Source organism: Mustela nivalis (assembly GCF_964662115.1).
Source record: "Mustela nivalis genome assembly, chromosome: 2".
Lineage (NCBI taxonomy): Eukaryota > Metazoa > Chordata > Mammalia > Carnivora > Mustelidae > Mustela > Mustela nivalis.
In genome coordinates, this window is record NC_139021.1 from 122,695,432 (window position 1) to 122,707,857 (window position 12,426).

General features: G+C 42.1%; 1 protein-coding gene across 1 annotated transcript in view; it reads right to left on the reverse strand.

Annotated features, from left to right (window-relative positions):
• The window catches only part of CCDC6 (coiled-coil domain containing 6), a 107,256-nt gene extending 102,536 nt beyond the window's left edge, over positions 1-4,720 (reverse strand). The window contains exon 1 of the mRNA XM_082721627.1: positions 2,802-4,720. Coding sequence (XP_082577753.1) covers positions 2,802-3,110 — 309 coding nt within the window. The 5' untranslated portion in view covers positions 3,111-4,720. The remainder of the gene's footprint in view (positions 1-2,801) is intronic.
• Positions 4,721-12,426: the final 7,706 nt, after the last annotated feature.

The following is a 12,426-nucleotide window of genomic DNA, read 5'->3' on the forward strand; positions in this document are numbered from 1 at the left end:
AATGGGGGAGGGGAAGCAGGATAAGGAGTTTAAGAGAAATCTCTGCAACTTCCCTTCAATTTTGCTGCAAACCTAAAACTGCTCTGAAAAATAAACTGTTTAAAGAGAGAGACAGATTAAGAGGGTACCTCTCCTCCAGAGTGTGGCTAATGAGCAATGTATCTTTCTGAACGTGTTCAGGGGAGAGGAAAGACATTCATAATTATCTTTAGTGCCCAAGAACATGAAAGTTAACATTATAGGTAGAGGAAATAATAAATGGCAGGAAAGCAAGTAATAGGATTATGGTGCCATTTTCCCTTCAGATAAACTAAAATAGTGAAAAATCAAGCGAGGCCTTTATTTAATTGAACACAAGCCTTTCTAGGCAGCTACTAACAAGGGTTACATTTAAGTTAGAGTTGTTATGGGTTGTGCAGTTTAACCGCAACAATAAATTATGATATGGTATTGTTCAATGGACCTCTTACACCCACAGACCCATTTCATGTAGTCACACACATTTCTCAACCCAACTTATATACCTAAGAGGTCAAAACCACTTCAACACAATCTGGATCCCAGACCAGTTACCGAAACTCTCAAAAGCTTAAAGGGATCTCTTCTCTGCGTTTGCTTTAATAACACCTGCCAAGGCCTAGGGAACCAGGTAAACCACAGGCATTTTTATTTGTCTCCCTGAATATATGAATCAGAGATTAAAGAAGAACTGAGCGGCTTTTCGTACTTGTAGGCTGTCATCTAAAACAATTTTAAAACTCTACTCAGTAAGGCCACAGAACATTTCACAAAGTGTATTTGGTTGGATGTCAGTTTTAGCTGAGGGTAAGTGCTAAGAAATAAAGCCACCACCTTACACACTCTTCAAACCAAGTGTTCAGAAGGTCTCTGATCTTATACACCAGGAATGAACATGTTTGTCCGTGCAAAGCCAACATGTTTGTGTACAATTTACAGACCTACTTATCATATGGTCAAGTGTCAAACAGATACCCTTTCATAGTACCTCCACCCCCTAATCCTCTCCCAAACAAACAAAAACAGCCTGAATTGCTCACTGTACACAAGAAGCTAGGGATTCAGTTTCATAGAGTTTTACTACTTTCCGTGGTTCACATTCTCCAAGAGACTAACCCTCTCATTTACTAACTCAAACCTTAAATAAACTGCTTCTACCAACTTCCCCCTCTTCTCAAGCCCCCACTCAGAAGAGACATCTCTCTCGGCCAAGAAAGCTACAGAGGAGGCTTGGAAGTGGCTGCCTCTGCAAATTCCTCCCTCTTCCTACCGAAAGGGCACTTCAAGAACTTGACAGTCTGGAAACGCATGAATGTTGCTCCAATTCCATTCACCAGGACTGGATTTGAGCATGCAAAGTGTCTTTCTACAATCAATTTCTATTTAGGCTGCCAATTACACTGAAACTTTGGTGGAAATCTGCTTCCTAAGCAAATTCAGAATGCCATCCAGGTCCCACGTATGAGCTAGCACTGGGGGAGCATACACACCCACACACACATACACACTCACTCCTCCGCTGAAGACTTTTGCTGGCACAGGGGCATCCTAAACTTGCCCCATTTCATTCCCAGACTGTCATCTTTGATCCACTCCCAAATTCATGCCTTTTTCCTCCATCTGAAGATTCAGGCTAATCAGCTATTGTGCAGCAACTATGGTAATTTATCCCCTTGATTTCTTGACATTTTCCTCTCTGCTCCTGGCTGGGAAACTGTTTTGATCTGAATAGAGTTGTCTGTATGGGGATTCTGCATGTTAATGATGTGGCTAGCTGGCAGGGATATTAGGTGAGAGCACACGGTGTACTTTTGCCAGTTATGTTTCGCCTCATCACGGCTACAGTGGCCTTTCTAATCGCCTGCTACAGTAGGAAGGAGAAGACAACACCTAATCTTACCCTCTTCGGGGGAGCCTCGGGGGCTAGGTGGAAACAGAACAGACAGCCTGTTCTTTCATCAAGAATCTGGACTCAGACAAAATACCCCCAGGCACTCCACCACCAATGAAGCAAACACACATCTTGCTCCGTAAGGGAAAAGGAGTCAGTCAATACCATGGTTTGAGCCCGTCCAAGCTTCATACCCTTCACTCTATCCAGTATAGTACGAGATGCTGCATTCGCCCGGCTGTATAATGCCGCTGCCACCCCTCACCCCAACCCCTACCAAGGAAAGGACTTCCAACGGAGGTGGGAGCCTCAGCTCCGGTACCCGCCCTTCCCTCTCAATCCTGGCCAGAAAACTCCACTTCCCGGATTCCCAGCCACTCTCTCCCGCCCCCTCCCCGGGCGATCAAGCTAGCGCCTTCCAGATGCCAGCGAAGTGCCCAGACCAGCTACGCACCCCCCCCCCAGCACCCCCAGTCAGGCCCCTGGAACTGACTCCGGGTTCCTCCCTCTCCCACAGCCTAGGGAGCCCCAGATTCTGGACGCACCCCTTAGGCTTGCTAGGACTGAAAAAAGTCCCACCCCGCCCCCCAGCCACGCCACCAGCCTCCAGCACTTCCCGGGAGGGGCCTCCTCCCCAGAGACGTGGTTGTCCAGCAGCGTTCTCCCACACCCCACGAGGAGTCTGACCCCCAGGGGAGGCCAGATTCGCGTGGCCTCGGAGGGGCACCTCCCTCCCCCACACCCCCCGGGAGCCAACAGTTCTTGGCAGAGAGTGTGCTTGCTGCGGGTTCTCGGGAGCCTCGGGGAGTTCGGGGGCTGCCCGGTCCAGGTGCAGCCTCTCCCGGAGGCGGGCGGAGGTCGGCGCCGCGGCGCGCCCCCGGGGGGCACTCACGATGGTCACGCTGGCTTTGCGCAGGTCGCGGTTCTCCTCCTGCAGCGCCTTGCACTTGAGTTTGTACGTCTCCAGCTCGATCTTCAGCACCTTGTTCTCCTGCTGCAGCGAGGCCAGGCGGTTGGTGAGCTCCTCCAGGCGGAACGGCGAGATGACAATGCCCCCCGACTTCCCACCGCCACCGCCTCCTCCGCCGCTGCCGCCGCCGCCGCCGCCCGAGGTCGACGAGCAGGACGACTGCATGGCGGCCGAGCTGCTGCTGTTGCCCCCCGCCCCGTCCGTGTCGCTCTCGCTGGCGCTGTCCGCCATGGCCGCGGCGGGCTGGGGAAAGGAGGAGGAGGAGGAGCAGGGAGGCGGCGGCGGCGGCGAAGGCTGGGCTGCGAATGAGTGGGCGCCGGGCGAGCACAGGGGAGCGCCGAGCTGGGCGCCTGGCAGCAGGGCGCAGACTCCGAGCGGCGGCAAGAGAAAGAGAGGGAGCTTCCCGCTGCCAAGGGACCTCCTCTGCCAGAGAACAGAGACCCCGCCCGGGCTCGGGCAGTACTGCACTGGGGCTCGCTCCAGCCGGGCCTGGCGCGCGCTCTAGGCCGCCCTACAAAGCTGGCGGAGAGCTCCAGGACCCGCCCGCCGCCGCCGCCGCGACCCGCCTCCCGGCGCCGGCCCCTGGTCCTAGGACGCGCGGGCCCTGCGGGTGCTGCAACGCCAGGCCAGCCCCCGCGCCAGCTGCGCGCCCGCCGCACGTGTTCCGAGGGAGGGCCTTCTTGCCCCCAGACCTAAGTCCCCGGCCGCCCAACCTCTTCCGGGCTCGCGCCGGCTCCCGGGAAAAGAAAACTGAGTGCCCCGCTAGCCTCGCAGGTGCTGGGGACACGTGGAAAGGTCACGCCGGCTCCCGCATCCAGCCCTGGACGAGTGGGGGCCCCATCTTCCGCCGACTGCGTGTGCTCCTGTCTCCCTCTGTCTGCTTCAAACACAGACGCAGCCTCTTTCAGTTTTATCTTCTCGGTGAGCTTCACGGGGAAGCCTAGGATAGCTCTTAAGAGAACAGAAAGTTCCCCCTCCGGGAGCCCCTAAGGGGAAAACAACAACAGCGGCCACAGGTTAACCTTGTTAAGAATTTACGGAAAAGACACGCCGCTCTCTTTACTCCTCCTCCTAATAATCTCATAAACCTTACGGCGCTCAATTGTTCAGACAAGGTGCAACTTATTTTTTTCTTTTCCTCTTTGCATCTTGAGAACAGTGCCAGGACGCGTCACGCAATAGGACTGAGACACTAACACTTGTCTAATCCACGAAGAAAAAAAAAGAAACACTTAATGTGGATTAAAGCTCAACTCTTTAAGTGCTAGTTTTCCTTAGACATAGCATTTGCTATACAAATAATGATCAAGTGGGAATACGGAGTAACCATAAAAACTTTTACTAGGTTAAAAATAAAACATTAGTCTAATGTGATCTAATTCAGGGTTCTAGTTTTGAAGTATAAAAAAATTGAAATCAAAACTTTGATTCCCCCTCTGCCCTCCCAAAGAAAGTCTTGCAGGAAGTCCGCCCAGCAGGTGAAATGATTCTAAACATCTTTAAACTGTTGACACAAAACAGCTTTCACTTATATATAAAAATTGGAAAGTGAAACTGACCAGACTAGTTATTATCTGAGCTTAGTCAGGGAAAGAACAAACACTTGGAAGCAGAAAATAGAGGAGAAAAAAAAAAGTGTGAAAATTTTCTATTGCTTTGAACTTTTGGAAACCATTATAATGTGTCAGGAAGAATAAAGAGGGGGACTTAATGATTTTTTATTCTGGCTCCTCCCCTTATCTTTAAACCTAAACTTGATCTAATGATTAAACTGTCATTCAGTGGCTCATGGAAACTGGTACCTCGGAACAAACTACAACTCCAAGTGTTCCAAATGACATCATCTCTTACCAAGATGGCTGCTTCTAGCAGACAGCTGAGAAATGCCAACTGCAATTAACCCCCAAATTTCTCCTAGTTATTTTTTGGTGCTAAAGGACTTCTGAACTTAAACAGGGTTGGTGTGGCAGGAAACAACAACAACAACAACAAAGAATGGGTTTGGCTCTTCAGAGGCATATAGCCAATGTAAATTGTTAGAAGTGATCCAGTGTAATTGTCCCTGAAACTTAACTTCTCTTTCTTTTCCTGACTTTTCTTTTTGGGGTCTGGTACCTGAGACAAGCAGCTCGTTCAAGTAGAAACAGCTTCTGGGAAACTCACTTGCTGGGTGGAATGGGGAGAGTAAACCTAGCAAGGAGCGGCAGCCCCGGGAGAAACTCAGATTTAACTGCATTCTTTCCACTTTATTCAGCTCCGTGATAGAATCTTAGAGCCGGTCTGGCTTCCATACTTCACAAGTTTCTATTGTTCCCTATCCCATAGTATCTTAAAGCTTCCACTTTTAGAGCTTATTGCAACGGAAACATTCCTTCCAGGCAGAGCAATGGGCAAGTTGGCTCTCCCCTCTATCACCAACTACCTCAGAAAGACTGACTCCTTCAAGTCAGCATGGGGGTGGGGTTTAAAGCGCCTGACTTTCTTAAAGGGCCCATGTTATAGGAAGCTTAAACATGTATTAGTCTTGAATAGAATCTGGAGGAAAACTGCATTTTGACATGGGATTTGTAGGCAGTAATTGTGTTTAGAAGACTTTGGGGGGGAAAGCCATCTTCTAAAGCTTCCCTGCTGATACGGATGGGAATAAACAGGGGAATTTTTTTTTCACTGTGGTTTTTATTGTTATTGCAAAGCAGAAGCGTGTCTAATTTTCTATTTCTTGTAAAAGTGATTCCCCTTATAAACAGACCATTTATCACAACATTGGTTCAGTAATAACATTACAATGGAAACACTAGTTACAAAACCAATAATATCATTATAAAACTCCTTCTCAGCTTTTTAGGGGAAATGAATCAGGATAGGTGGCAGTGTGTGCTGCCTGGAGGAAGAAGACATTTAGATAATCACTTCCATGGGAGAAATAATGAAATTTACCTTTGCCCTAAACTTTGTCCTAAACTCGAGCTGCAAAATATAACGACAAAGGAAAAGAATACCTTATAATCTAATTATAGGCACAACACCACAATCTTTCTTTGTCTAATGCCCTTTGTGCAGCTGATTTACTCTATGGCCTTGAACCTTCCAATAGGAAAATTAAAATAATGCCATAAATCATAGGGAAGTTTTGTTTATTTTTTATGACTATATATAAATTGCTGTACATACCTAGTTACATTAATGCCACATGCTAGTGATTTCATTCAAACTCGGAATGGGTTCTGTGGGTGGTGGCAAGACCCGTTGTTGCAGTTTTGAAAAGAATAGGAATGAGCCAATATGAGCTGGCTATCAGAGTGCCAGAATTCAGATAGAATCATAGAAGAATGGGCCACTTAGTGTTATCATTTTCTTGAAAAAGAGTTGATTTCGAAATATATCCATCCATCCTACTATTGCTTATCTCCAACCACCCCATTTCTTTAACATTTTGTTTTGTTTTGTTTTTGTTTTTCAATATTTTACACTTATTGATGTCAAACTAGTCTTGCATACTCCACATCCCACTCTGGCAAAAGATCATGACTACAAGATTAATTACATATCTCACCTCTATCCTCCTGTTTGTGTTCACTCATCATTCATTCAAAGAGATCAAAACTGTCTCTACAAATGACAGACAAAAAAGATATGTCATCAGCTAAATTAGATGAGAATCAAGTAAGAATTTCAAAAATAAAAAACAAAAAATGAAACATATGATTTATGTCTAGATATTTGGCAACCTAGAAAATCTAAAATTTGTCTTGACACAGAACTTACTGAATTCCTGATCCAGAAATGCTTTTTTAAATGATACTAAAGGCACAGCAGAACTTGAAAGAAAGTAAAGGGAAATCCCAGGCTCCAAAGCAAAGAGGAAAACCAGAAACAACCCAAATGTTCACCTACAATATAAATCCTATTATATTCATGGAATGGAATAATATACAGCAACATGAATGAGCATGAAGCTACAGCTTCATGAAGCAACATGAGTGAACCTCACAAATATATTAATAAGCAAAGAAAGACAGACACAAAAGAGTATATACTGTATGATAGCATTTATATAAAGTTCAAAAATAGGCAAAATTAACCTATGAGGTTAGACATCAGAATAATGATAGTCTTTTGGAGGAGATAGTGTTTGGGGTACTAGAAGATTTCTAATAACATTTTTTTTCTTGTCAGGGTTATTTGTTACATAGATATGTTCACTTGTGAAAAGATATTGGGCTATAGATTTATGATCTATGTACTTTACTGTATGTATCTTGCACATCAACAAAATGTATAAATCAAAAACGGGGAGAACAGGGGCCCCTGGGTGGCTCAGTGGGTTAAAGCCTCTGCCTTCAGCTCAGGTCATGATCCTGGGATGGAGCCCCACATCAGTCTCTCTGCTTGGAAGGGAGCCTGATTCCTCACCACCCCCACCTGCCTCTCTGCCTATTTTTTATCTCTGCCAAATAAATAAATAAATTCTTAAAAAAAAAAAAAAAAAAGGCGGGGGGAGGAGTGAGTCACTATAAACCACAGTAATGACCTGGTTGCTGAGACTGGAGCAACAGCATTGTGGGGTTTGTTAATCATGAGTTTAATGCCCATCAAGGACAGAATTTGGGGCTTGAGGCCATACAAGGCAGGAACCTACAAAATGCCAATCAAAAAGCCACACCATGCCAAAAGTTTCTTACCTGCAAACAGGAAGGCAACAAGGAAGTTTGTTTGCCTTAAACTGGTTTCAGAGTTTTAAAAAAAAAAAAAAAAAAAAGCCTTTCGAAAAGTTATCATCTAAACCTAAGCCTCATGGAGTTAGGGATTTCACGTATATACTTCATACTACCTACATGGTCCAAAAATCCCCCCCCCCCCATCTTAAAAGTTAGGTTGGTTTGGGAATGATGGAAATGTTCTAGAGTTTCACTGTGGTAGTGGTTACACAAATGTATATATTTGTCAAATCTCATCAAACATACTTAAAAAGGGTATTTGCACCTATGTAAACTCCAACCAAGAAAATAAACTAACAAAAATATTTGGCATAAAGATGGTAGTATTTCTATTTTACCTGGAAGAAATAAGCAAAACTTTCCTCTGGAAACAGTCTCAAAATGAAAATGGGATTACAATTGGAAATTATAAAATACACAGAGAAATAATCCCTCTCAAATAAAAATTAACAAACAGTAAAGAACAGGAAGGATGGTGGGGCACCTGGGTGGCTCAGTGGGTTGGGCCCCTTACTTCAGCTCAGGTCATGATCTCAGGGTCCTGGGCTCTCTGCTCAACAGGGAGCCTGCTTCCCCCACTCTCCCTGCCTTCCTCTCTGCATACTTGTGATCTCCCTCTCTGTCCAATAAATAAATAAAATCTTTGAAAAAAAAAAAAAAAAGAAGAAGAAGAACAGGAAGGGTGGTATCTCTAGAATTTCAGTTAAGACAAGTGTTGGAGAGAGTTGAATTAGATAAGTATGTTTAAAATAAAAGCCATAAAAGAAGGTTCAGAAAGCATAAGATAGAAAAACACACAAACAGACTTGAAAACAGGACAGTACAAATTACAAAGCAACCAAAGAAAATATTTGGAACTTAAGATATATAGTAGGCTAAAAATCAATTAACCAAAGATCAGGAACACACATGCAGCCACAAAAGCTAACTTTCTTTAGCTTGCAACAATAAAGGAGAATGTATACCACAGAAATTGTGGGAGGAGTTTGTTATAGGATTTATGCTTGAACTGGGTGATTCTAAGCAAGGTTTAAGAGGGCAAGGGTTAGTTCTGAATTAGATATTGTCAAAAAGTGGAGGAAAGTTGGTGACTGAATATCTTGGTTATTTTTATCTAAGAAGCAGGAGCATGAGAGCAGGGCTTTTATTCTATCAGCATTCTCTTATTTCAGTTGGGAACACCTGAACTGCCACCTGAGCAGTTTTTCATTAAGTGAATAATTTTTTAAAAACCCTCCAGGAGTAAATTAATGAGCAGACTGGAAACAGCTGAAGAGAGAATTAGCAAATTAGAAGATAGATCTGAGGAAATTAGAATGCAGCACAGAGATATACAGAGATATAAGAGCAAGGTTAGAAAAGCAAGGTCCCACATATATCTAGTAGGTATTCAGAATTAGAGAACAAAGTGGAATAATCGAGGCAATATTTTAAGTAATAATGGCTATGAACTTTAAATAATTGATGGAAAAATATGAATGGTCATATTCAAGAGGTAAAATAAGAATGGAATAGGATAGCAGCACCAGGATGACTCAGTCAGTAGACTGTGTAACTCTCGATCTTAAGTTCAAGATCATGAGTTCATGCCCCACATTGAGCGTGGAGCCTATTAAAAAAAGAAAGAAGAAGAATAGAATGGGACAAATAAAAATAGAACTATATCAAGAGGAATTCAAACATATATTGGTAAAAACTGAAGAACAAGTGCAAAAAAATTAAAACAATCCTATGTAAAACCAGAGAGAAAACCAAAAACAGAGACTACTTCAAAAGACAATTATCTATAATAATTAGAGTGTTAATAGACATCTTAATAGCAACAATGGAAGCCAGAAGGCAATACAATAATAACATCAAAGTGCTAAGAGAAAATGGCTATAATAGGAATTTATGCACAACTATGATACTCTTTAAGAATAAGACTAAATTATGGGCACCTGGGTGGCTCAGTCATTAAGCATCTGCCTTCTGCGAAGGTAACGATCTCAGGGTTCTGGGATCAAACCCCATATCGGGCTCTCCACTCAGCAGGAAGCCTACTTCTTCCTCTACAGCTCCCCTTATATTCCCTCTCTTTCTAGCTCTCTCTGTCATAAATAAAGAAAATCTTTAAAAAAAAAAAAAAAGAACAAGTCTAAATTAAAGACATTTTAAGACAAATACATTACCACAGTCCAGCTCAGAGACTTTCTAGATGTTCTTCTAGAAGCAGCAAGATACAAGAAAGAACCATGAGCAAAGTAACTTGGAAGGAAGTGTCTAAATTTAAACAAATACTGACTACATAAGTGTAAAAAATATAAAAAATAATGGTGATGAATATGGGAGTTTAAAAACCAACAATAATAATTGCCATTTTAGGGAAAAATAAAACACTGGAAAATAACAATAAATGGGAGAGAGGAATTGGAGTTAAGGCATTCTAAAGCCTTTGTGGATGTTCAAAAGGAGAGTAAAGAGAATGATTCACTTGCTGTTTTTCTTTTTTTGAGTAATGCACGTTAAAATTTTAAAGGAAACCACTGAAGGTATGTATAGGAATGAAATTTTTAACACGAATCAGTTAAGGGAATAAAGGAGAACCAGCAAATACTTGTTCAATCCACTGGGAAGTTTAAAAAAATAAAAGAAGAGAAGAGCAAGAGAAAATCAGAATAAATAAAAATCACACACATACACCCAAAGATTGTAGAAATTTGTACATATATATCAGAAAGCATAAAAACTATAATTGAACCTACCTATAGAAGCACAGAGATAACCAGAATGGCGGGGGGCGGGGGGGAACCTAGCCATCTTTCTCACAAGACTGTCAAGACTTAAAAATTTGAAAATAAAGATTGAAAAAAGATGTATTATACAGATACCTATCAAAAGAAAACTGAAGAAGTCAGATTAAACCCCTTAAAGAAATCAAAAGTGCTGTCAGATATAAAAGAAAGTAAGCATCCAATAATTAAAGGAACAAATAACCATGAAAATTTTTTTAAAAATTTGTTTAAATAATAATGTTTAATTTATGTTTAAGTAGTAGTAATATAGCCTCACATATATGTATTTAAAATTAACAAAATCATGTGGAAAATTGACAAATCCACAATCATCATAGCATGTGATCATAGCACATCTCTCTATTGAAAGATTTCTCACTCTCAAACAAATAAATAAAATCTAAACACACACACACAACACATACACGCACACATACAAACAAAATGCCTTTTCCTTATGCCTTTCCAAAATGCCTTCCTGTGATAATGCCTTATCACATAGATGTGATCATAGCACATCTCTCTATTGAAAGATGAAGCAAATGAAAAATTAAAAAGAATGAAAGATTTGAACACAATTAACAGGCTTGATCAAGTGTGTGTGTATGTGCGTGTAGGTATCCCTACACCCAACAATTATGAAACAAGCACTCTATTCAGGCACATAATTTACCAAAAGTGGTAATGAACTAAGCCACAGAGCAGGTCTCAGCACACAAAATCCCATATTTACTAGGTGCTTGCCTTGTGCCAGGTGCTGGCTAAATGCTTTAGTGCTTCACATGTGTTCATTTGTTTAATCCTCAGAACAACCCTACTTGAGTATGTAACTATTTTTATCCCTGTTTTTAAGATGAGGAAACTCGGGCTAAAAAAAATTTAGAAAATTGCCCCAGCTCCTCAAATGACAAATTGGAGGACTGGAGTACAAAATAATGCGGTCCGTAGACATGCACATTTTTTCCTTTAGAGAGAAAATTTTATAAGACACACACAAGCACACATTCTCAACACCCCAAATTAATAAGTTTTGCAATTTGGCCATATTTCTTTTATCATTTTCCTTTTTTCTAAAAAGGACAGTGTACTCAAACAGTTAGTCTCCTTTAACAACAACTCAGTTTGGGCCGCCCAGGTGGCTCAGTCAAATAAGCACTGACTTGGGTCAAGATCTCAGCATCTTGATCTCAGGGTTATGAGTTCAAACCTTGTGCTGGGTCCCATGCTGGGTGTAGAGCCTACTTAACATGTAATAATAATAAAATAAATAAAAGAACAATAACAACTCAGTTTGATTCCCTGCCTCTTTTCCACGATAGACAGGTTTCCTTCCAGTTTATATTTTACATATTCATGATGGCCAATACTTGTGATTATTAAAAATGTTTTGTTTTGGTGAGGATGCCTATGCAAAAGTGAACATACACATGGGAATCCATGTTAATAGTTATTTGGAGAAGGAAAGAAAAGGCATTTTGTTTGTATGTGTGCATGTGTGTGTGTGTTTGTGTGTGTGTGTGTTTAGATTTTATTTATTTGTTTGAGAGTGAGAAAGCTTGAGTGCGGGGAGGGACAAAGGGAGATGGAGAGGTAGAAGCAGACTCCCTACCAAGCAGGGAGCCTGACACGGGACTCGATCACCAGGATCCCAGGATCATGACCTGAGCTGAAAGCAGATGCCCACCTGACTAAGCCACCCAGGCGCCCAGGAAAGGGCATTTTGATGAGGAAACTATGGCTAATGGCAAACCAAAAACAATGAAAAACTTAATGAGGCCAGAACATGAGCCACAAGAGAGAAAGTGACTAAAGATGTAAATTGTGACCAAAAGCTTTGAAGCTTTTTTTTTTTTTAATGCCATGGGAATGAATTTGGATTTCATCCTGTAGGAAATAAATCAGAACAGTTGTCTTTTTCTTTCCAAAGAAAGAAAGTGGTAGGCTTAGATATTTTAAAGTAAAATAGAGACATTACAATGTTTCCCTCCAAATAGTTTTCCTGCATGACCCCAATACAATTAGTATTACCAATAAAAATTAACAGTAATTCCTTAC